This window comes from Panulirus ornatus, chromosome 20 (genome assembly GCF_036320965.1).
Source record: "Panulirus ornatus isolate Po-2019 chromosome 20, ASM3632096v1, whole genome shotgun sequence".
NCBI lineage: Eukaryota > Metazoa > Arthropoda > Malacostraca > Decapoda > Palinuridae > Panulirus > Panulirus ornatus.
The window spans coordinates 60,081,970-60,108,618 of record NC_092243.1 but is presented as its reverse complement, the minus strand read 5'-3'; the positions used below and the strand labels follow the sequence as shown (position 1 = coordinate 60,108,618).

The following is a 26,649-nucleotide window of genomic DNA, read 5'->3' as shown; positions in this document are numbered from 1 at the left end:
TTCACTCCATCTTTCCACCTCCAATTTGGTCTCCCACTTCTCCTCGTTCCCTCCACCTCCGACACATATATCCTCCTGGTCAATCTTTCCTCACTCATTCTTTCCATGTGCCCAAACCATTTCAAAACACCCTCTTCTGCTCTCTCAACCACGCTCTTTTTATTTCAACACATCTCTCTAACCCTTACGTTACTTACTCGATCAAACCACCTCACACCACACATTGTCCTCAAACATCTCATTTCCAGCACATCCATCCTCCTGCGCACAACTCTATCCATAGCCCACGCTTCGCAACCATACAACATTGTTGGAACCACTATTCCTTCAAACATACCCATTTTTGCTTTCCGAGATAATGTTCTCGACTTCCACACATTCTTCAAGGCTCCCAGGATTTTCGCCCCCTCCCCCACCCTATGATCCACTTCCGCTTCCATGGTTCCATCCGCTGCCAGATCCACTCCCATATATCTAAAACACTTTACTTCCTCCAGTCTTTCTCCATTCAAACTTACCTCCCAATTGACTTGACCCTCAACCCTACTGTACCTAATAACCTTGCTCTTATTCACATTTACTCTTAACTTTCTTCTTTCACACACTTTACCAAACTCAGTCACCAGCTTCTGCAGGTTCTCACATGAATCAGCCACCAGCACTGTATCATCAGCGACCAACAACTGACTCACTTCCCAAGCTTTCTCATCCCCAACAGACTTCATACTTGCCCCTCTTTCCAAAACTCTTGCATTCACCTCCCTAACAACCCCATCCATAAACAAATTAAACAACCATGGAGACATCACACACCCCTGCCGCAAACCTACATTCACTGAGAACCAATCACTTTCCTCTCTTCCTACACGTACACATGCCTTACATCCTCGATAAAAACTTTTCACTGCTTCTAACAACTTGCCTCCCACACCATACATTCTTAATACCTTCCACAGAGCATCTCTATCAACTCTATCATATGCCTTCTCCAGATCCATAAATGCTACATACAAATCCATTTGCTTTTCTAAGTATTTCTCACATACATTCTTCAAAGCAAACACCTGATCCACACATCCTCTACCACTTCTGAAACCACACTGCTCTTCCCCAATCTGATGCTTTGTACATGCCTTCACCCTCTCAATCTATACCTTCCCATATAATTTACCAGGAATACTCAACAAACTTATACCTTTGTAATTTGAGCACTCACTCTTATCCCCTTTGCCTTTGTACAATGGCACTATGCACGCATTCCGCCAATCCTCAGGCACCTCACCATGAGTCATACATACATTAAATAACCTTACCAACCAGTGAATAATACAGTCACCCCCTTTTTTAATAAATTCCACTGCAATACCATCCAAACCTGCTGCCTTGCCAGTTTTCATCTTCCGCAAAGCTTTTACTACCTCTCCTCTGTTTACCAAATCATTTTCCCTAACCCTCTCACTTTGCACACCACCTCGACCAAAACACCCTATATCTGCCACTCTATCATCAAACACATTCAACAAACCTTCAAAATACCCTATCTATTAACCAAATTCTACATTCAATACTCTGGAGACCATACATACAAGTACATATGGGAACTCTGAAAAAAAAAAAAATACAGATACATACAAGACTTGCATAATTCAAAATACATAACCTACAAGTAATTCACGGTACAACTTACTCTGGAAAGCCTTGAGACTGCAAGAGACACACAACCCTTATATTCATCTGGATTCTTCTTAACCAGAGCTTCAATTAGAGAGCACGCTGCAGTTACCACCCCCATGTGTTGGTCATTAAGCAGATGAATAATACGAGATGTCCACTCTCCGCCAGGGATAATTTCTGGTGTTGTACGAAACAGACGCAAAAGGCAAAGTGCTGCTGACTGCTTCACCACATCCATTGTTTCACTGCAAAATAGAGCACATAAATGTATCCCAAATATGCATCCACAAGATTCCTTTGTTTATGCTTTTTTTGTCTTATTTTGTTTGAATTCAATTATAAAAAATGAGGATACTGAAATACTCCTTTTTGAAAGACTTCAAAATGCCCTTACGAGTTATAGGTGAAATTTTTTTCAGATTTTATCTAAATAGGGCTGAGAAAATACTTGCTGCTTCACTTCTAATGGAAGCCTATCATTGTTTTCTGGCAGGGCTTCCTAAACCTTTTCATGTGCAATCCATTATTTAAGACCCAAAACACTAGTGACAGCTAATCAGAGTTACCTACCTGTGTGCTGCAATTAATGATTGAAATACTTAAATCTAATGAAAATTAATTTTTGAAATTTCCATATTTCTGAAACAGGGATGAGCATGAATAATGATGGCATTACCAGACTCTGCTCGATTGTGGTTATGCTATGAATGAAAAGCCACCTCCAGTAAGGTTGTATTATTAGAGCACAATCTCATCGAAGAACTTCTTACTCCAAGGGAGTCCATCCATTCTCCTCCTACTGACTGTAGTGTCTAAACTAGCCTATTGTCCAGGGGTGACATACGCAAACACAGACTTCACATTAGTTTGTGTGAATCAACGCTAATTTTGTGGGTTGTTACACAATGTTTACCTAGACAGATTAACTGGAATTCATAAAAGCACACATGCAAGCATATATCAAATTAGCTTTCAAATATAAAGAAATAATCAGCAAGAGCTGAATATATGAGTGGAAACATTACTGTGAGATGTAAGGAAGGGGTGTCACTGAATCAAAAGGATGAAGTTCAAGGAAGATGAAAAGAGAATTTCTCTACCACTTCTGAAACCACACTGCTCTTCCCCAATCTGATGCTCTGTACATGTCTTCACCCTCTCAATCAACACCCTCCCATATAATTTACCAGGAATGCTCAACAAACTTATAACTCTGTAATTTGAGCACTCACTCTTATCCCCTTTGCCTTTGTACAATGGCACTATGCAAGCATTCTGCCAATCCTCAGGCACCTCACCATGAATCATACATACATTAAATAACCTTACTAACCAGTCAATAATACAGTCACCCCCATTTTTAATAAATTCCACTGCAATACCATCCAAACCTACCGCCTTGCCGGCTTTCATCTTCCGCAAAGCTTTTACTACCTCTTCTCTGTTTACCAAATCATTTTCCCTAACCTTCTCACTTTGCACACCACCTCGACCAAAACACCCTATATCTGCCACACTATCATCAAACACATTCAACAAACCTTCAAAATACTCACTCCATCTCCTTCTCACATCACCACTACTTGTTATCACCTCCCCATTAGCCCCCTTCACTGAAGTTCCCATTTGCTCCCTTGTCTTATGCACTTTATTTACTTCCTTCCAGAACATCTTTTTATTCTCCCTAAAATTCAATGATACTCTCTCACCCCAACTCTCATTTGCCCTCTTTTTCACCTCTTGCACCTTTCTCTTGACCTCCTGCCTCTTTCTTTTATACATCTCCCACTCATATGCATTTTTTCCCTGCAAAAATCGTCCAAATGCCTCTCTCTTCTCTTTCACTAATAATCTTACTTCTTCATCCCACCACTCACTACCCTTTCTAATCAACCCACCTCCCACGCTTCTCATGGAGGTGAATGCAAGAGTTTTGGAAAGGGGCAAGTACGCGGTCTGTTGGGGATGAGAGAGCTTGGGAAGTGAGTCAGTTGTTGTTCGCTGATGATACAGCGCTGGTGGCTGATTCATGTAAGAAGCTGCAGAAGCTGGTGACTGAGTTTGGTAAAGTGTGTGAAAGAAGAAAGTTAAGAGTAAATGGGAATAAGATCAAGGTTATTAGGTACAGTAGGGTTGAGGGTCAAGTCAATTGGGAGGTAAGTTTGAATGGAGAAAAACTGGAGGAAGGAAAGTGTTTTAAATATCTGGGAGTGGATCTGGCAGCGGATGGAACCATGGAAGCGGAAGTTAATCATAGGGTGGGGGAGGGGACGAGAATCCTGGGAGCCTTGAAGAATGTTTGGAAGGCGAGAACATTATCTTGGAAAGCAAAAATGGGTATGTTTGAAGGAATAGTGGTTCCAATAATGTTGTATGGTTGCGAGGCATGGGCTATGGATAGAGTTGTGCACAGGAGGGTGGATGTGCTGGAAATTAGATGTTTGAGGACAATATGTGGTGTGAGGTGGTTTGATCGAGTAAGTAATGTAAGGGTAAGAGTGATGTGTGGAAATAAAAAGAGCGTGGTTGAGAGAGCAGAAGAGGGTGTTTTGAAATGGTTTGAGCACATGGAGAGAATGAGTGAGGAAAGATTGACCAAGAGGATATATGTGCCAGAGGTGGAGGAAACGAGGAGAAGTGGGAGACCAAATTGGAGGTGGAAAGATGGAGTGAAAAAGATTTTGAGTGATCGGGGCCTAAACATGCAGGAGGGTGAAAGGCGGGCAAGGAATAGAGTAAATTGGATCGATGTGGTATACCAGGGTTGACGTGCTGTCAATGGATTGAATCAGGGCATGTGAAGCGTCTAGGGTAAACTATGGAAAGTTCAGTGGGGCCTGGATGTGGAAAGGGAGCTGTGGTTTCGGGCATTATTACATGACAGCTAGAGGCTGAGTGTGAATGAATGGGGCCTTTGTTGTCTTTTCCTAGCACTACCTCGCACACATGGGGGCGAGGGGGATGTTATTCCATGTGTGGCGAGGTGGCGATGGGAATAAATAAAGGCAGACAGTATGAATTATGTACATGTGTATATATGTATGGGAGCAGGGGGCTTTAAATCCTCCCCTCTCGTTTTTTTTTTTTTTTTTTTTTTCTAATTTTCCAAAAGAAGGAACAGAGAAGAGGGCCAGGTGAGGATATTCCCTCAAAGGCCCAGTCCTCTGTTCTTAACGCTACCTCGCTATCGCGGGAAATAGCGAATAGTATGAAAAAAAAAAAAGTATATATGTATATGTCTGTGTGCGTATATATATGTGTACATTGAGATGTATAGGTAAGTATATTTGTGTGTGTGGACATGTATGTATATACATGTGTATGGGGGTGGGTTGGGCCATTTCTTTTGTCTGTTTCCTTGCGCTACCTCGCAAACGTGGGAGACGGCGACAAAGCAAAATAAATAAATATATATATGTGTGTGTGTGTGTGTGTGTGTATTCCCTCAAAGGCCCAGTCCTCTGTTCCTGACGCTACCTTGCTAATGCGGGAAATGGCGAAGTGTGAAAAAAAAAAAAATGTGTGTGTATGTACTATCCCTGGGGATAGGAGAGAAAGAATACTTCCCACGTATTCCCTGCGTGTCGTAGAAGGTGACTAAAAGGGGAGGGAGCGGGGGGCTGGAAATCCTCCCCTCTCTCTATTTTTAATTTTTCCAAAAGAAGGAACAGAGAAGGGGGCCAGGTGAGGATATTCCCTCAAAGGCCCAGTCCTCTGTTCTTAACGCTACCTTTCTAATGTGGGAAATGGCGAATAGTTTGAAAAAAGAAAGAAAAAAGTGTGTGTGTGTGTGTGTGTGTGTACTTACGCAAGTATCTGACTGGATGGGTTTTTCTCCATCTGTTTCCTGGCACTACCTTGCTGATTTGGGAAACAATGATCAAGTATAATAAATAAAATAAATATATATATATATATATATATATACATATTCTTTTTCTTTTTCTTTCGTACTATTCGCCATTTCCCGCATTAGCGAGGTAGCGTTATCAACAGAGGACTGGGCCTTAGAGGGAATATCCTCACCTGGCCCCCTTCTCTGTTCCTTCTTTTGGAAAATTAAAAAAAAAAACGAGAGGGGAGGATTTCCAGCCACCCGCTCCCTTCCCTTTTAGTCGCCTTCTACGACATGCAGGGAATACGTGGGAAGTATTCTTTCTCCCCTATCCCCAGGGATAATATATATATATATATATATATTTTTTTTTTTTTTTTCATACTTTGTCGCTGTCTCCCGCGTTTGCGAGGTAGCGCAAGGAAACAGACGAAAGAAATGGCCCAACCCCCCCCATACACATGTATATACATATGTCCACACACGCAAATATACATACCTACACAGCTTTCCATGGTTTACCCCAGACGCTTCACATGCCCCGATTCAATCCACTGACAGCACGTCAACCCCGGTATACCACATCGCTCCAATTCACTCTATTCCTTGCCCTCCTTTCTCCCTCCTGCATGTTCAGGCCCCGATCACACAAAATCTTTTTCACTCCATCTTTCCACCTCCAATTTGGTCTCCCTCTTCTCCTTGCTCCCTCCACCTCCGACACATATATCCTCTTGGTCAATCTTTTCTCACTCATCCTCTCCATGTGCCCAAACCACTTCAAAACACCCTCTTCTGCTCTCTCAACCACGCTCTTTTATATGTGTATATATATATATATATATATATATATATATATATATATATATATATATATATATATATATATATATATATGGTTTCAGAAGTGGTAGAGGATGTCTGGATACATATATATATACAGAGCATCAGATTGGGGAAGAGCAGTGTGGTTTCAGAAGTGGTAGAGGAAGTGTGGATCAGGTGTTTGCTTTGAAGAATGTATGTGAGAAATACTTAGAAAAGCAAATGGATTTGTATGTAGCATTTATGGATCTGGAGAAGGCATATGATAGAGTTGATAGAGATGCTCTGTGGAAGGTATTAAGAATATATGGTGTGGGAGGCAAGTAGTTAGAAGCAGTGAGAAGTTTTTATCGAGGATGTAAGGCATGTGTACGTGTAGGAAGAGAGGAAAGTGATTGGTTCTCAGTGAATGTAGGTTTGCGGCAGGGGTGTGTGATGTCTCCATGGTTGTTTAATTTGTTTATGGATGGGGTTGTTAGGGAGGTAAATGCAAGAGTTTTGGAAAGAGGGGCAAGTATGAAGTCTGTTGGGGATGAGAGAGCTTGGGAAGTGAGTCAGTTGTTGGTCGCTGATGATACAGCGCTGGTGGCTGATTCATGTGAGAAACTGCAGAAGCTGGTGACTGAGTTTGGAAAAGTGTGTGGAAGAAGAGAGTTAAGAGTAAATGTGAATAAGAGCAAGGTTATTAGGTACAGTAGGGTTGAGGGACAAGTCAATTGGGAGGTGAGTTTGAATGGAGAAAAACTGGAGGAAGTGAAGTGTTTTAGATATCTGGGAGTGGATCTGGCAGCGGATGGAACCATGGAAGCGGAAGTGGATCATAGGGTGGGGGAGGGGGCGAAAATCCTGGGGGCCTTGAAGAATGTGTGGAAGTCGAGAACATTATCTCGGAAAGCAAAAATGGGTATGTTTGAAGGAATAGTGGTTCCAACAATGTTGTATGGTTGCGAGGCGTGGGCTATGGATAGAGTTGTGCGCAGGAGGATGGATGTGCTGGAAATGAGATGTTTGAGGACAATGTGTGGTGTGAGGTGGTTTGATCGAGTGAGTAACGTAAGGGTAAGAGAGATGTGTGGAAATAAAAAGAGCGTGGTTGAGAGAGCAGAAGAGGGTGTTTTGAAGTGGTTTGGGCACATGGAGAGGATGAGTGAGGAAAGATTGACCAAGAGGATATATGTGTCGGAGGTGGAGGGAACAAGGAGAAGAGGGAGACCAAATTGGAGGTGGAAAGATGGAGTGAAAAAGATTTTGTGTGATCGGGGCCTGAACATGCAGGAGGGTGAAAGGAGGGCAAGGAATAGAGTGAATTGGAGCGATGTGGTATACCGGGGTTGATGTGCTGTCAGTGGATTGAATCAAGGCATGTGAAGCGTCTGGGGTAAACCATGGAAGCTGTGTAGGTATGTATATTTGCGTGTGTGGACGTATGTATATACATGTGTATGGGGGGGGTTGGCCATTTCTTTCGTCTGTTTCCTTGCGCTACCTCGCAAACGCGGGAGACAGCGACAAAGTATAATAAAATAATAATAATATATCCCTGGGGATAGGGGATTAAGAGTACTTCCCACGTATTCCCTGCGTGTCGTAGAAGGCGACTAAAAGGGGAGGGAGCGGGGGGCTGGAAATCCTCCCCTCTCGTTTTTTTTTTTTTTTTTCCCAAAAGAAGAAACAGAATTGGGCCAGGTGAGGGTATTCCCTGAAAGGCCCAGTCCTCTGTTCTTAACGCTACCTCGCTAATGCGGGAAATGGCGAATAGTTTGAAAGAAAGAAAATATATATATATATATGGGAACTTCAGTGAAGGGCGCAAATGGGGAGGTGATAACAAGTAGTGGTGATGTGAGAAGGAGATGGAGTGAGTATTTTGAAGGTTTGTTGAATGTGTTTGATGATAGAGTGGCAGATATAGGGTGTTTTGGTCGAGGTGGTGTGCAAAGTGAGAGGGTTAGGGAAAATGATTTGGTAAACAGAGAAGAGGTAGTAAAAGCTTTGCGGAAGATGAAAGCCGGCAAGGCAGCAGGTTTGGATGGTATTGCAGCGGAATTTATTAAAAAATGGGGTGACTGTATTGTTGACTGGTTGGTAAGGTTATTTAATGTATGTATGACTCACGGTGAGGTGCCTGAGGATTGGCGGAATGCGTGCATAGTGCCATTGTACAAAGGCAAAGGGGATAAGAGTGAGTGCTCAAATTACAGAGGTATAAGTTTGTTGAGTATTCCTGGTAAATTATATGGGAGGGTATTGATTGAGAGGGTGAAGGCATGTACAGAGCATCAGATTGGGGAAGAGCAGTGTGGTTTCAGAAGTGGTAGAGGATGTGTGGATCAGGTGTTTGCTTTGAAGAATGTATGTGAGAAATACTTAAGAAAAGCAAATGGATTTGTATGTAGCATTTATGGATCTGGAGAAGGCATATGATAGAGTTGATAGAGATGCTCTGTGGAAGGTATTAAGAATATATGGTGTGGGAGGCAAGTAGTTAGAAGCAGTGAGAAGTTTTTATCGAGGATGTAAGGCATGTGTACGTGTAGGAAGAGAGGAAAGTGATTGGTTCTCAGTGAATGTAAGTTTGCAGCAGGGGTGTGTGATGTCTCCATGGCTGTTTAATTTGTTTATGGATGGGGTTGTTAGGGAGGTGAATGCAAGAGTTTTGGAAAGAGGGGCAAGTATGAAGTCTGTTGGGGATGAGAGAGCTTGGGAAGTGAGTCAGTTGTTGTTCGCTGATGATACAGCGCTGGTGGCTGATTCATGTGAGAAACTGCAGAAGCTGGTGACTGAGTTTGGTAAAGTTTGTGGAAGAAGAAAGTTAAGAGTAAATGTGAATAAGAGCAAGGTTATTAGGTACAGTAGGGTTGAGGGTCAAGTCAATTGGGAGGTGAGTTTGAATAGAGAAAAACTGGAGGAAGTGAAGTGTTTTAGATATCTGGGAGTGGATCTGGCAGCGGATGGAACCATGGAAGCGGAAGTGGATCATAGGGTGGGGAGGGGGCGAAAATTCTGGGAGCCTTGAAGAATGTGTGGAAGTCGAGAACATTATCTCAGAAAGCAAAAATGGGTATGTTTGAAGGAATAGTGGTTCCAACAATGTTGTATGGTTGCGAGGCGTGGGCTATGGATAGAGTTGTGCGCAGGAGGATGGATGTGCTGGAAATGAGATGTTTGAGGACAATGTGTGGTGTGAGGTGGTTTGATCGAGTAAGTAACGTAAGGGTAAGAGAGATGTGTGGAAATGAGAGAGAGAGCAGAAGAGGGTGTTTTGAAATGGTTTGGGCACATGGAGAGAATGAGTGAGGAAAGATTGACCAAGAGGATATATGTGTCGGAGGTGGAGGGAACGAGGAGAAGAGGGAGACCAAATTGGAGGTGGAAAGATGGAGTGAAAAAGATTTTGTGTGATCGGGGCCTGAACATGCAGGAGGGTGAAAGGAGGGCAAGGAATAGAGTGAATTGGAGCGATGTGGTATACCAGGGTTGACGTGCTGTCAGTGGATTGAATCGGGGCATGTGAAGCGTCTGGGGTAAACCATGGAAAGCTGTGTAGGTATGTATATTTGCGTGTGTGGACGTCTGTATATACATGTGTATGGGGGTGGGTTGGGCCATTTCTTTCGTCTGTTTCCTTGCGCTACCTCGCAAACGCGGGAGACAGCGACAAAGCAAAAAAAAAAAATATATATATATATATATATATATATATATATATATATATATATATATATATATATATATATATATACACCTTCCCTGGGGATAGGGGATTAAGAATACTTCCCACTTATTCCCTGCGTGTCGTAGAAGGCGACTAAAAGGGGAGGGAGCGGGGGGCTGGAAATCCTCCCCTCCCATTTTTTTTTTTTTTTTTTCCAAAAGAAGGAACAGAAGGGGCCAGGTGAGGATATTCCAAAAAAGGCCCAGGCCTCTGTTCTTAACGCTACCTCGCTAACGCGGGAAATGGCAAATAGTTTAAAAGAAAGAAAGAAGAAAAAAAAGATATATATACACATAAGGAACTATCATGAAAACTGTTCAGGAAAACAAAATTAAAAGGAAACATAAATTCAATAGTACCGAGTCAAAAACACGTAAGAAATGCACTTTCCTTACCCAGATACAAGTAATTTTGGAATATCTGTGCCAAATGCATCAGCCATCTCCTTGGATCCTATGTTTGCGATACACTGAAGAGCTAGATTGACGTGCACAGGGTTGCGGGAGCCCAAGTCATTCTTGATACTTTGGACAATCAGCTTAATGAGGTCACTATTTGTGTTCACTAGGACAGAGATGAATAAATACCCCTGTAAGAAGAAACAACAATAACAATTACCATTCCACATCAAAAGTAAATCCATCACAAAACTCTTGTTCTCAAGAGACTGATTCCTTACTTGTTGAAATTCAAGCAAAATTTCCCATTAAAAGGAAAGCTGCTAGCTCATTCTGACAACAGGTTGAAATATCAAAAGGATGTAAGAGCAACAGCATTCTATCATCATTATTTACCACAAGGGTCATCACACCATGAGGACATTCAAAATCAGGTGGCACCTGGTTCTTTTACTCACTCAAATTTGTACTAACCAAATTGGTATATCAGCTGAAATATAAGATTTTCTCAAAATCAAAACACAGAATAAAATTCTTGAACCCTTGAAGTCAGTAAACTTAATATGGAATTGTATCACTGACAAAACCCACATTTACCTTACAATACATGAAGCATCCAGTTCTTCATTACACTTTTCCAAAGGTGTATTTGATCAACTGGTTCTCTAAGGTCACTGTTAATTTACCCCTAATCCCTAGCCATTTCAACCAGGTGTGTGCTCATGTTATCAGGAAGTATATCATAATGCTTAAAGACTCAGACAACCCTGCATTAGATTCTCTTATATACTCTAACCCGTGTGATAGCATGCCATTATAGTATTAATATTTCACTATCTGGCCAGTACCTTTTCTGATATCTTACTTCTCTCATACCCAACTATATCAATCACTTCACAACAAAACTACAAGTTTCTCTCATGACTCTGTTTCAGGGAAGGAAGCAGAATTTATTCCAGCAATACCAGCCTACTGCACAACTCATGAACTTTAAACCTCTAAAATCTGATGAAACTTGGCTAGGCTATATCTCCCAGCTACAACTATTTCCCTATTTCACCTATTTGTTCTACAAACTTTGCTATTTCCTGTGACATCCTTTCATCCTCAAGCTGAGCTCCTGTATTTCTATACTATAAAAAGGAGGTCCTGCCTTCTGTCTGTCTGAAGACACACTGAGAAGGCAGTACAGTTGCCAAATATTCACCCAATTCCTTGGCAGGAAAGCTATAACTGTTGCTGGGTGGTATATTATCTGGAAACATTTCATTTTTGAACCTGGCTGTGCCAACAACATGGGAGGTATGAAGAGTGAAAACAGCCAGTGAGAGTACACCAAGCACAAAGTCATTTTGCCAGTCATGGTGAAGTGGCCAGAGAGGATGGAATGGTGGAAGGGAGGGAGGGTATGGCAGCTAGGAAAGGATGGAGTGGTGATGGTGTGAGAGGGTGTGGTAGCCAATGAGTACCTAGTACCTACTATGAAATCTTGCCATGATGGCAGAGCCAGAGCATTGACCTGACTACTTAACTTGTATGTTGATGAACAAACTTTCCCTTGAACACCTCAACTCATCCCCTTGCTTGTCTTGCTTGTTGTATAATACAATCATTTTCAGCTACTACTCCTCTGGCATAATCTTCTACTCTCGGTCTATCCCATACAGTCTTCAACCACGAGTCTAATCCTCTTCTGAAGGTTTCTATAGCAACTCAATATATATTTCTTAGATCACCAGGAATCACAGTAAATTATCAGTCCAACTTCCTTGTTTGGCATTCGAGTATCTCTCTAAAGAATTTTTGGCATTTCCAAGAATTACTCTTTATTCAGTGATTCTGTATCATCCTCGGCAGGTTTCACATTCAAAACACCTCTTTATTCCCTCTATTTGGTGAGAAGCATATATCATATATTTCTTCCTCCAATGTTCAAGGTTGAAAAATGTATTTCTTTTGATTGTTCTTGGTAATTCATGTGTTCCATTCCCTTAATCTTACTTGCGAAATGTTTCTGTATTCTCTCCATATCGTTTAATCAAATCAGTTTTACTGTGGCCGTACAATACAGGAATATTCAAGTTTACTTTTCTTCTGCATAAATCAAACATTTTTATCATGAAAGAGTACGTCTTTTGTTGCAAATGTTCACAATATCATTCCTCATCATCTGGATTGAAAACAGTATCTTTTCAACATATTCCTTACAACACCAGTGTTTCACTGATAATTACTTACAAATCTCTGACATTTACTTCATTCTTCATGTTCGAATGTTCATTAACTTCCATTAATTTCTCAGCTGTTTATAAAAGGAAATCAACCAGGTCTCTCAGAATTTTTTTTTTATCTACACTATTGCTTTACTTACTCTGTCATCCACAAAACATATGACAACACTTTTACTTCCTTATCTGTCTGAAATCATGATTAGAAAGTATATTGTTACAAAAACTCCTCCAAGACAATACATCTTCCTTATATATGTTTCCATTCACAACTTTTATGAAAGTTCTGTTGATTTTCTGTTACCATTGCTGTTTAATGTTTCTGGATGGGATGGTTAAGAAGGTAAGCATGAGAGTCTTGGAAAGAGGGGTGAGATGAAGTCTGTAGGGAATGATGGGCCTTGGGAGGAGAGTCATTTATTGTTTGCTGATAATACAGTACTGGTAGCAGATCCGAGTGACAAACTGCATTAGTTGGTGACTGAGTTTGGAAGCGTGTTGAAAGTAAATGTGAATAAAAGCAGGATTGAGGGACATGTTAATTGGGGTGTGAGTTTGAATGGAGAAAAATTAGGGGAATTGCTGGCTATTGTTTTAGATACCTGGACATGGACATGACAGTGAACAGAACAACGTAAGCGGAAGAGACTCAAAGGTGGGTGAACGGGCAAAGGTTCTGGAAGTGAAGAATATATGAAAGGAGAGGTATTATCTGGGAGGGAAAATTGAATGTTTGAAGGTATAGTAGTCCCAACAATGTTATATGGACATGAGGCATGGGTTACGCAAGAGGATGTACAAAGGTGGGAGGATGTATTGGAAATGAAATGTTTGAGGACAAAATGCAATCTCAAGTGGTTTGATCAAGTAAGTAATAAAAGGTTAGGAGAGGAGTGTGGGGAAAAAAATGTAGCTAAGAGAGCTGAAAAGGATGTGCTGAAATGGTTTGAACATATGTCAAGTAATAAAAGGGTAAGAGAGAGGTGTGGAAGTAAAAAATGTAGTTGTGAGAGCTGAAAAGGGTGTACTGAAATGGTTTGGACATATGGAAAGAATGAGTGCAGAGAGGTTAACAAAGAAGATACATGTGTCAGAAGTGGAGGAAACTAAAATGGGGAGACCAAGTTGGAGATGGAAGGATGGATTGAAAAAGACTTTTTGAGTGATCAGGGCCTGAAGATACAGGAGGGTGAAAGATGTGCAAGAATAAGAATAAACTGGAGTGATGTGGTACACAGGAGTCGTCGTGTTGTCAATGAACTGAACTAGGGCATGTGAAGTAGCTGGGGTAAACAATGGAAAGGTCTGTGGGGCCAAATTGTGGATAAGTAGCTGTGGTTTCAGTGCTTTACACAAGACAGATACAGAATGGATGCAAGTGGATGCAGCCTTTCTTCATCTGTTTCTAGCTCTACCTTGCAAGATCTGGAAATGGCAATCAAATATGAAAAAAACTTTGATCCATATTTCTACTTTCCCTTTTATATTATGACTTGCTACTTTGTTAAGTAACACTCCATAGCTATATTCATCAAATGCTTTGACAAAATGAAAACACAGCGTCCATTCCTTTCCAATCCATCAAACTTTCATGTATGTCATTATAATGGGCTTGTAGCTGTATTTGCTTGCTTTTACCTAGGACAAAACTATGATGTCCTTCAATAATGAGTCTGTTTGAAGTAAAATTGTCCATTGTGTTTTTCATTACTCTCTCAAATACATTGATTATGTGTGAAGTTATACTAACTGATCTGTATTACTGAAGCAGTGATCTGGATTCTCCTTTCTGTACTAGTGTTATGAATGCCATTTTGTGCTTAGCTGCTATGCTTGTTTAGTTTATGCTTTGACTCAGCAGCATTGTGAGAGGTTCGGCTTTGGAGCTCAATCTTCTTAAAGCTGATTCATTGCTTCAGTTCTATAACTTTCTGGAAAATTTATACATGAAAGCATACTCATCAAGATCATTAAGCATTTTTATATATCTCTTCATGCTGTCTTGTACTAAACACTTGACTTTCATTGGTTAACTAATATTTGAACTCATCTTTTACAGTCATTTACATATCTGTCACCTTCTCTGAAAGGTTCAATCTTTGAAAATCAGTGCTCTTCTCTGTTCATTTAAGCAAACTTGTCTTTTGGGTTTTGGATCATACACTGTATTACTGCTTTCTCTCTCAGTCTATCAGTCGATGTTCCCTTCGGTATAATTCCATTATTTCCTCGTCTGCCTTCTTTATTCTGTCTTTTAACTGTTCAAGTCCATCTGTGTTTGATGCAAATCTTAGTTTTTACTTCCATTCTCTTCATCCACTCTTTTCTATCCCATAGTTTCTTTCTCTTCATGTTATACTTTCTTATACTTGGCACTAGTTTTAGGATCATTTTACTGAAGTTCAGGAAGAAAAGTGCTATGTTTGTTTGTACATTACTGCTAAGATTACTGTAAGATTATTTAGTTTATTAAAATTCATTTTTTCAGAGTTGAAGTTAAAGTTCTCAGACTTGTATACAACTGCTTTTATCTTATCCTGTCTCACTGTATTCACTTCAGTGTTATAGTTAGTACACCTCAGCATCTGTAATCAAAGCTATATAATTCATATAAATCAAATCAATTATGGTATCATTTCTTGTAGTTTGATCATAATTTGTGTTTGGTTGTAGGTGCAGCAGTGTCATGGGAAAGTGTGGCAGCCAGGGAGTACCTACATATATAAGAGTACCAATGACGATCTTTACAAATAAGGTTCCCTGTTTGTGGTCATTAATTTAGCTTATGTATTACCACCTTTCAATGGGTCTTGGATCATTAGTTTTAGAATGTTTATGTTGGGATTGTGTAAATCTCTTATATTCATTGCTTCTATATCACTTAGTAAGGACTTGATTTTATCAAACAACTTTATCATCTTCCTCTTTTTTTTTTTTTTCTTTTCTTCTTCCGAAGGGGGGGGAGGGTTTCCAAACAATAACCCAAACATTATTGTGAATTGGAATGATCTGGTATAACGGGGTGGACATGCTGTCAATGGATTGAACCAGGGCATATGAAGCAACAGGGGTAAACCATAGAAAGTTTTGTGGGGCCTGGATGTGGAAAGGGAGGTGTGGTTTGGGTGCATTACACATGACAGCCAGGGACTGAGTTTGAACGAATGTGGCCTTTTTTTTGTCTTTTCCAAGCGCTACCTTGTGGCGGCAGGGTGTGTGTGTGTGTATTATTTCATATGTGGCGGGGTGGCAGCAGGAATGGATGAAGGCAACAGGTATAAATATGTACATGTGTATATATATGTATATGTATGTATATGTTGAAATGTATAGGTATGTATATGTGCATGTGTGGGCGTTTAAGTATATACATGTGTACATGGGTGGGTTGGGCCATTCTTTCATCTGTTTCCTTGTGCTACCACGCTAACACGGGATATGGCGATTATTTCTTTTTTTTTTTTTGCTTTGTCACTGTCTCCCGCGTTTGCGAGGTAGCGCAAGGAAACAGACGAAAGAAATGGCCCAACCCACCCCCATACACATGTATATACATACGTCCACACACGCAACTATACATACCTACACAGCTTTCCATGGTTTACCCCAGACGCTTCACATGCCCCGATTCAATCCACTGACAGCACGTCAACCCCGGTATACCACATCGCTCCAGTTCACTCTATTCCTTGCCCTCCTTTCACCCTCCTGCATGTTCAGGCCCCGATCACACAAAATCTTTTTCACTCCATCTTTCCACCTCCAATTTGGTCTCCCTCTTCTCCTCGTTCCCTCCACCTCCGACACATATATCCTCTTGGTCAACCTTTCCTCACTCATTCTCTCCATGTGCCCAAACCATTTCAAAACACCCTCTTCTGCTCTCTCTCTCATTGCCACACATCTCTCTTACCCTTACGTTACTTACTCGATCAAACCACCTCACACCACACATTGTCCTCAAACATCTCATTTCCAGCACATCCATCCTCCTGCGCACAACTCTATCCATAGCCCACGCCTCGCAACCATACAACATTGTTGGAACCACTATTCCTTCAAACATACCCATTTTTGCTTTCCGAGATAATGTTCTCGACTTCCACACATTCTTCAAGGCTCCCAGAATTTTCGCCCCCTCCCCCACCCTATGATCCACTTCCGCTTCCATGGTTCCATCCGCTGCCAGATCCACTCCCAGATATCTAAAACACTTCACTTCCTCCAGTTTTTCTCCATTCAAACTCACCTCCCAATTGACTTGACCCTCAACCCTACTGTACCTAATAACCTTGCTCTTATTCACATTTACTCTTAACTTTCTTCTTTCACACACTTTACCAAACTCAGTCACCAGCTTCTGCAGTTTCTCACATGAATCAGCCACCAACGCTGTATCATCAGCGAACAACAACTGACTCACTTCCCAAGCTCTCTCATCCCCAACAGACTTCATACTTGCCCCTCTTTCCAAAACTCTTGCATTCACCTCCCTAACAACCCCATCCATAAACAAATTAAACAACCATGGAGACATCACACACCCCTGCCGCAAACCTACATTCACTGAGAACCAATCACTTTCCTCTCTTCCTACACGTACACATGCCTTACATCCTCGATAAAAACTTTTCACTGCTTCTAACAACTTGCCTCCCACACCATATATTCTTAATACCTTCCACAGAGCATCTCTATCAACTCTATCATATGCCTTCTCCAGATCCATAAATGCTACATACAAATCCATTTGCTTTTCTAAGTATTTCTCACATACATTCTTCAAAGCAAACACCTGATCCACACATCCTCTACCACTTCTGAAACCACACTGCTCTTCCCCAATCTGATGCTCTGTACATGCCTTCACCCTCTCAATCAATACCCTCCCATATAATTTACCAGGAATACTCAACAAACTTATACCTCTGTAATTTGAGCACTCACTCTTATCCCCTTTGCCTTTGTACAATGGCACTATGCACGCATTCTGCCAATCCTCAGGCACCTCACCATGAGTCATACATACATTAAATAACCTTACCAACCAGTCAACAATACAGTCACCCCCTTTTTTAATAAATTCCACTGCAATACCATCCAAACCTGCTGCCTTGCCGGCTTTCATCTTCCGCAAAGCTTTTACTACCTCTTCTCTGTTTACCAAATCATTTTCCCTAACCCTCTCACTTTGCACACCACCTCGACCAAAACACCCTATATCTGCCACTCTATCATCAAACACATTCAACAAACCTTCAAAATACTCACTCCATCTCCTTCTCACATCACCACTACTTGTTTTTAATGATACTCTCTCACCCTAACTCTCATTTGCCCTTTTTTTCACCTCTTGCACCTTTCTCTTGACCTCCTGTCTCTTTCTTTTATACATCTCCCACTCAATTGCATTTTTTCCCTGCAAAAATCGTCCAAATGCCTCTCTCTTCTCTTTCACTAATACTCTTACTTCTTCATCCCACCACTCACTACCCTTTCTAATCAACCCACCTCCCACTCTTCTCATGCCACAAGCATCATTATCATTATCTTGTGGAGGCTAAGGTGAAGATTTGTATGGGTTTTCAGAAAAGAAGAGTGAATGTTGGGGTGAAGAGGGTGGTGAGAGTGAGTGAGTTTGGGAACGAGACTTGTGTGAGGAAGTACCAGGAGAGACTGAGTACAGAATGGAAAAAGGTGAGAACAATGGAAGTAAGGGGAGTGGGGGAGGAATGGGATGTATTTAGGGAATCAGTGATGGATTGCGCAAAAGATGGCGATTATGTATAATAAATAATCCATCAATTCAATATAAATGAATTGCGTGCATCATATTCAAATTTTCTAACCATGGCTGCCAGTAGACTGTCATGTAAAAAAATCAAAATGCCACCAAATATGCGGAGCCAACTTTGAAAAAAGTTATACCCATGGAAGGTTAACACCTAATTCACACATCCTCTACCACTTCTAAAACCAAACTGCTCCTCCCCAATTTGATGCTCTGTATATAACTTCACCCCCTCAATCAATTCTCTCCCATATAATTTTCCAATTATACTCCACAAACCTATGCCTCTGTAGTTTGAACACTCACCTTTAAACCCCTTTGCCTTTATAAAATGGCACTATACATGCATTCCTCCACTCCTAAAGCATTTCAATATGATCCATACATTAACAGAATATCCATACCAACCAATCAACAACACAGTCACCCCTTTTCTTAATAAATTCAAGTGCAATATCATCCACTCCTGCCACCTTCCTGGATTTCATCTTCTGCAAGGCTTTCACCACCTCCTCTCTTTTCACCAAACCACTCTCCATGACTCTCTCACTCTGCATACCATGCAGACCTAATTACCTTAAATCTGCCTCTCTTTCAACAAACACATTTAACAATCCTTTAAAATACTCCATCTCACTCCATCACTACTTCTTATCACTTCCCCTTTTGCTCCCTTAACCGATGTCCCCATTTGTTCTCGTCTTTCGCACATTATTTACCTCCTTGCAAAACATCTCCCACCCCAACTCTCATCTGCCCTCTTTTTCATCCCTTGCACCTTCCTCTTGACCTCCTGCCAGTTTCTCTTACACATCTTCCAATTATTTGCACTCCTTCCTCGTAAGTACCGCCCAAACGCCTCTTTTTTCTTTCACTAGCAACTTTACTTCATCACACTCTACCCTTTTAAATCTGTCCACCTCCCACCTTTTACATGCCACATGCATCTCTTGCACATGCCATCACTGTTTCCGTAAGTGCCTACCATTCCTCACCCACTCCCCTCGCTTCATTTGCTCTCACCTTTTGCCATTCTACACTTGATCTCACTCAAGTCTCCTTTACAAGCTCACTTACTCTCACAGCTCTCTTCTCCCTGAAACTGCTTCCTCTTTTTTGAAAGCCTCTACAAATCTTCACCCTTGCCTCCACAGGATAGTGATCAGACATCCCACCAGTCGCCCCTCTCAGCACGTTTACATACAAAAGTATCTTTTTTACAAGCCTATCAATTATCACAATCTAATCATGCCCATTGACCATTCCTCCTACTCACACACGTATACTTGTGTACATCTCTATTTTTAAGCATGTATTCCCAATCACCAGTCTTTTTTCAGCACAGAACTCCACAAACTCTTCACCATTTCCATTCATACATAACTCCACAAACTTCACAATTTCCGTTCATAATACTGCATGCCCCATGCACACCAATTACTCCCTCAACTGCCACATTACTTACCTCTGTATTCAAATCACCCACCACTAATATCTGGTCTTGTGCACTAAAACTGCTGACACATTCAACCACCCCCAAAACACTTGCCTCTCATGATCTTTCTTCTCTCGACCAGGAACATAAACACCATTAATCACCCATCTCTTGCCATCCACTTTAACTTTTACCCACATTAATTTAGAGTTTACTTTTTTACTCCAACACACACTCCCACAACTCCTGCTTTAGAAGTTAGTGCTACTCCTTCCTTGGCTCTTGTCTGCTCAACAAACCCTGACTTTAATTCCAAGACATTTCCAAACCATTCTTCCCCTTCACCCTCAAGCTTCGTTTCACTCAGCACCAGGTCAACCAAGTTTCTTTCTTCAAGCATACTACCTATCTCTCCTCTTTTCTCACCTTGGTTACATCCACATACATTCAAGACATCCCAATTTGAGCCAATTCCATGCTCAAATGTCTGCATAAGGTAATTGATGCCAAAGGAGAGATTACAAATTACTAAAATGTAAGTGTAACATTGCCTATGGAAATATATGGGGATGGAAAAGTTCTTTGCCGACACTGTACCTACAACGAAATCTAAACTTTAAATGGTAAAAGAAATTAAAAGAATGTGTGATACAGACACTGGAAGAGTCCTCATAGACCATGATATCTATACTTATGGGGGGTAATCCAACTGAAGATAAGGCTATTTAATTAGCTTTAAACAAATACATTCATCAAATGAAAAGTAGAAGTCTGTTAAACAAATACACACAAGTATTCAAGAGAAAACATACAATAAAACCATAACTCAACTGTAGACTTACTATTTGTTTCTCCGTGTACTTGTTGGAAGACAGAAGATTAACCGCCTCCATGTGACCAAAGTCAATATCATGGCCGAGTAGGAAGATGAAGAGTAGCTTACACACATACTTTTTCTTCTGATAACCATCTAATGTCTTGTCACCCTTGAACTTGGACCTAATATTGGCGAGTTCCTTATTGATGCGTTTTACTTCAGCCTCCTTACTTTTACCTACAAAAGAATTTTGCATAGCTGTAACAAACCTTTCGGGACACACTTCATACTCTAAATATTTCCAGTCTGAAGGACAATATTTCCTCATTAACCTACATCTATAAAACATTCCTGTTAAAAATCAACTGGTCAGTCAAACTACAAAGATTAGACATATTTGTCACAGATACAACTGATCTCTGTGGAAGGTTTTAAGAATATATGGTGTGGGAGGCAAGTTGTTAGAAGCAGTGAAAAGTTTTTATCGAGGATGTAAGGCGAGGCAAGTTGTTAGAAGCAGTGAAAAGTTTTTATCGAGGATGTAAGGCATGTGTACGTGTAGGAAGAGAGGAAAGTGATTGGTTCTCAGTGAATGTAGGTTTGCGGCAGGGGTGTGTGATGTCTCCGTGGTTGTTTAATTTGTTTATGGATGGGGTTGTTAGGGAGGTGAATGCAAGGGTTTTGGAAAGAGGGGCAAGTATGAAGTCTGTTGTGGATGAAAGAGCTTGGGAAGTGAGTCATTTGTTGTTCGCTGATGATACAGCGCTGGTGGCTGATTCATGTAAGAAACTGCAGAAGCTGGTGACTGAGTTTGGTAAAGTGTGTGTAAGAAGAGAGTTAAGAGTAAATGGGAATAAGAGCAAGGTTATTAGGTACAGTAGGGTTAAGGGTCAAGTCAATTGGGAGGTAAATTTGAATGGAGAAAAACTGGAGGAAGTGAAGTGTTTTAGATATCTGGGAGTGGATCTGGCAGCGGATGGAACCATGGAAGCGGAAGTGAATCATAAGGTGGGGGAGGGGGCGAAAATTCTGGGAGCCTTGAAGAATGTGTGGAAGTCGAGAACATTATCTCGGAAAGCAAAAATGGGTATGTTTGAAGGTATAGTGGTTCCAACAATATTGTATGGTTGCGAGGCGTGGGCTATGGATAGAGTTGTGCGCAGGAGGGTGGATGTGCTGGAAATGAGATGTCTGAGGACAATATGTGGTGTGAGGTGGTTTGATCGAGTAAGTAATGTAAGGGTAAGAGAGATGTGTGGAAATAAAAAGAGTGTGGTTGAGAGAGCAGAAGAGGGTGTTTTGAAATGGTTTGGCCACATGGAGAGAATGAGTGAGGAAAGATTGACCAAGAGGATATATGTGTCAGAGGTGGAGGGAACGAGGAGAAGTGGGAGACCAAATTGGAGGTGGAAAGATGGAGTGAAAAAGATTTTGAGTGATCGGGGCCTGAACATGCAGGAGGGTGAAAGACGTTCAAGGATTAGAGTGAATTGGAACGATGTGGTATACCGGGATCGACGTGCTGTCAATGGATTGAACCAGGGCATGTAAAGCGTCTAGGGTAAACCATGGAAAGTTGTGTGGGGCCTGGATGTGGAAAGGGAGCTGTGGTTTCGGTGCATTATTACATGACAGCTAGAGACTGAGTGTGAACGAATGGGGCCTTTGGTGTCTTTTCCTTGCGCTACCTTGCATACATGAGGGGGGGAGGGGGTTGTTATTCCATGTGTGGCGAGGTGGCAATGGGAACAAATAAGGGCAGACAGTATGAATTATGTACATGTGTATATATGTATATGTCTGTGTGTGTATATATATGTGTACATTGAGATGTATAGGTATGTATATTTGCGTGTGTGGACGTGTATGTATATACATGTTTCCTTGCTGTTTCTTTGCACTACCTCGCTAACGAGGGAGACAGCGACAAAGCAAAATAAATAAATAGATACAACTGATCTCCAGTATACAACTAGAACTCACAACTTTAACGAAACTTAGACAGGAACAATCACTAAATAAGAGTTTATGAATATTCTGGTGCCACTTTTCAGTATGCAAACTGTTAAGACCTTAAAAAATTAGATGTCATTTTGCTGGGTAGTAAGCACTAGCAAGTTAACTGTCACTTTGCCGACTATATTATTTTCTAACTTTATATACCCTTTTAACCCCTCTGAATTACACTAAGGTAGGCTTGGGTTGGGAAGCAGGATCCCTGGATTGGGGGTTAGGTAAGGAAGATTCATTTGACTGTTCTAACCAATACTTTGCTTAGACTTCAAGATGGTGAAGAGTATGACTCCTCTTGCAACTCATCAAGCGAAATCAGTGCAATCAAAATCAATCTTTTAAATCATTACAACTAATATTCGTATAAATCTTAATATTTGAAAACTCTCCTTTTATTGGAAACTCAATAAAATCACCAATAAAGTGGAAATTACGCAAACACTGTTTGAACCTTAGTGCCTACTAGTTGGCAAAACAAAACTACTTAAAAAATAAAGAATAAGGACAAAAAAAAAAAGCACCTGCTTGTTAAAACTGTTCTGTCCTAGGTAAGCGATGAGTTTTCAATTAGTATTGTTGTCTTTTCCTAGTGATACCTCGCACACATGAGGGGGGAGGGGGAAGGTATTCCATGTGTGGCGAGGTGGCGATGGGAGTGAATGGGGGCAGACAGTCTGAATTGTGTGCATGGGTATATATGTATGTGCCTGTGTATGTATATATATGTGTACATTGAGATGTATAGGTATGTATATTTGCGTGTGTGGACGTGTGTGTGTATACAATGTGTATGGGGTTGGGTTGGGCCATTTCTTTCGTCTGTTTCCTTGCACTACCTCGCAAACGCGGGAGACAGCGACAAAGCAAAAAAGAAAAAAAAATTTTTTTTTTACTAAGATCTGTACCAAAATAATGTTAAACTTCCTACTTACTTTTTAAACAACTTAATGATTAATACCAATTTCACCAACACAACAAATGATGATCTTATGTATCGTTGTAACAGGGTACCTAATTTGCCCCTTGGGAATTTGTTATCCTCTGCCCTCTGCTAGACTGCAAGGTTATGATTAGGGAGCTCAGGTCAGCAGAATTAGTTTCCAAAAGAAGTGTAAGTAGCCTCAGATGTATGCAGCATGCCAGCAACTACCAACAAGTTATGCATATTCATAAGGTTGGATGACATATAAGGGAAATGAATTATGGCTGTTCATACATCCATGGGGTATAGTCTTAAGACATGTAATTCAGTTGATTATATGCCACACAAAGTTACAAGAAATTAGAACATTTAACTATCTTAGGGTGAGGGATTGGAGGTTAAACTTGTTACACGACACTGACATCAAAGGAAGGTGCAAAAATTCGGATGATGTGAGAATCTAGGAAGTTTGGCTGACTGTCGATATGTCACATTAGTGATCCAATATAAAACCTCAGTGCTTTGACATAAACCAATGACACAAAACCATGCACCATACCAGATTCTCTTCTTAGTAACCAAATATTTGAATTACTAAATACTGTAAAAAAAAAATACAAAATATGGCAACCTCTTAACATACTTACAATTTCTTATATCTGAAATGAAGACCGCAAGGCCTCGCATCCCATCTCCTCGTACAGCTGGCATTGTTGATGTAGTTCTGAAACAAAAATAACTGGTGAAAAGAATGCATTCAAATTACTGCATTTCAGCCCCAAAACCAAAACATGTTCATCTGATCTCATGCAAAACACTACAAGATTGGCCCTGGCCCAGTCCCAACTATTATGATCAGCAAACTACCAACCTCAAACTTATGTAAAAACTGTTACACTTCCCCTTTCCTTATCTAGACCCACTGTCAATACTACGTTCATTTTCCCTATACTGGCATGCATTTAGCCTTTGGCTGCAGTTAGTTCAATAAACAGGTCATTATCAATATTACTATCATTATTATCATTATCGGGTCAGAAACTGCAGAAGCTGGTGAATGAGTTTGGTAAAGTGTGTGAAATAAGAAAGCTGAGAGTAAATGTGAATAAGAGCAAGGTTATTAGGTTCAGCAGGGTTGAGGGACAAGTCAATTGGGAGGTAAGTTTGAAAGGAGAAAAACTGGAGGAAGAGAAGTGTTTTTGACAACTGGGAGTGGTTTTAGCAGCAGATGGAACCATGGAAGCAGAAGTAAGTCACAGGGTGGGGGAGGGGGCAAAGGTTCTGGGAGCGTTGAAGAATGTGTGGAAGGCCAGAACATTATCTCAGAGAACAAAAATGGATATGCTTGAAGGAATAGTGGTTCAAACATTGTTATATGGTTGCAAGGCATGGGCTATGGATAGGGTTGTGTGGAATAGGGTGGATGTGTTGGAAATGAGATGTTTGAGGACAATATGTGGTTTGAGGTGGTTTGATCGAGTAAGTAATGAAAGGGTAAGAGAGATGTGTGATAATAAAAAGTGTGTGGTTGACAGAGCAGATGTGGGTGCATTGAAATTGTTTGGTCACATGGAGAGAATGAGTGTGGAAAGATTGGCTAAGAGGCTATATATGTCAGATGTGGAGGGAATGAGGAGAAGTGGGAGACCAAACTGGAGGTGGAAGGATCAGGGCCTGAACATACAGGAGGGTGAGAGGCATGCAAAGAATAGAGTGAATTGGAACGATGTGGTATACCAGGGTCAACGTGCTGTCAATGGATTGAACCAGGGCATGTGAAGCATCTGGGGTAAACCATGGAAAGTTTTGTGGGGCCTGGCTGTGGAAAGAGAGCTGTGGTTTTGGTGCATTACGCATGACAGCTAGAGACTGAGTGTGAACGAACGTGGCCTATGTTGTCTTTTCCTAGTGCTACCACTGGGTGCATGCGCTGGGGGAGGGGGTGCCATTTCATATGTGGCAGTGTGGCGACAGGAAGGGATGAAGGCAGCAAGTATGAATATGTACATGTGTATATATGTATATGAAAGGGACTGATGCACCATCGTTGCTAGATCTTATCACCACACATACTAGCATGAATTTTTTTCATACATATTCATAATTTACCGCATTAGCAAGGTAGTGTTAAGAACAGAGGACTGAGCATGGATATTGAGAATATTATATATGATGCACCAGTTGGAAGAAATGATCAAGTAACGCTCAAGTTTGAATATGTGGTAAAAGAGGACATTAAAAAAGCCAAGTTGAGAGATACCATAAATAAGAAATATAGTCACAGAAACTACACAAACCTCAATAATTTCTAAGGCAGTGTCTATTGGGAAATGGAGTTCAGTGACCAGAAACTAGGGCTTTGTGGTGAGGTGTTTTGAGGTTTACAATGAAGGAATGGAGGCATTGGTCCCTCAAACCACAAGTACAGAGGGAATGTTAAGAAAGAAGAATGAATGGTGTAATAAAAGATGTCATTAAGCAAAGGGTTAGGGAAAATGATTTGGTAAACAGAGAAGAGGTAGTAAAAGCTTTGCGGAAGATGAAAGCCGGCAAGGCAGCAGGTTTGGATGGTATTGCAGTGGAATTTATTTAAAAAGGGGGTGACTGTATTATTGACTGGTTGGTAAGGTTATTCAATGTATGTATGACTCATGGTGAGGTGCCTGAGGATTGGCGGAATGCGTGCATAGTGCCATTGTACAAAGGCAAAGGGGATAAGAGTGAGTGCTCAAATTACAGAGGTATAAGTTTGTTGAGTATTCCTGGTAAATTATATGGGAGGGTATTGATTGACAGGGTGAAGGCATGTACAGAGCATCAGATTGGGGAAGAGCAGTGTGGTTTCAGAAGTGGTAGAGGATGTGTGGATCAGGTGTATGCTTTGAAGAATGTATGTGAGAAATACTTAGAAAAGCAAATGGATTTGTATGTAGCACTTATGGATCTGGAGAAGGCATATGATAGAGTTGATAGAGATGCTCTGTGGAAGGTATTAA

The 26,649-nt window shown here is 41.0% G+C and overlaps 1 protein-coding gene across 3 annotated transcripts in view; it reads right to left on the bottom strand.

Annotated features, from left to right (window-relative positions):
• Positions 1-26,649, bottom strand: part of AP-2alpha (adaptor protein complex 2, subunit alpha) — a 170,495-nt gene that overhangs the window by 135,995 nt on the left and 7,851 nt on the right. For all 3 annotated transcript variants that reach the window (XM_071675042.1, XM_071675044.1, XM_071675043.1), the window contains exons 2-5: positions 24,301-24,377; positions 20,744-20,955; positions 10,445-10,638; positions 1,688-1,919 (exon numbers count right to left, since the gene is read on the bottom strand). In XM_071675042.1, coding sequence (XP_071531143.1) covers positions 1,688-1,919; positions 10,445-10,638; positions 20,744-20,955; positions 24,301-24,364 — 702 coding nt within the window. In that variant the 5' untranslated portion in view covers positions 24,365-24,377. The remainder of the gene's footprint in view (positions 1-1,687; positions 1,920-10,444; positions 10,639-20,743; positions 20,956-24,300; positions 24,378-26,649) is intronic.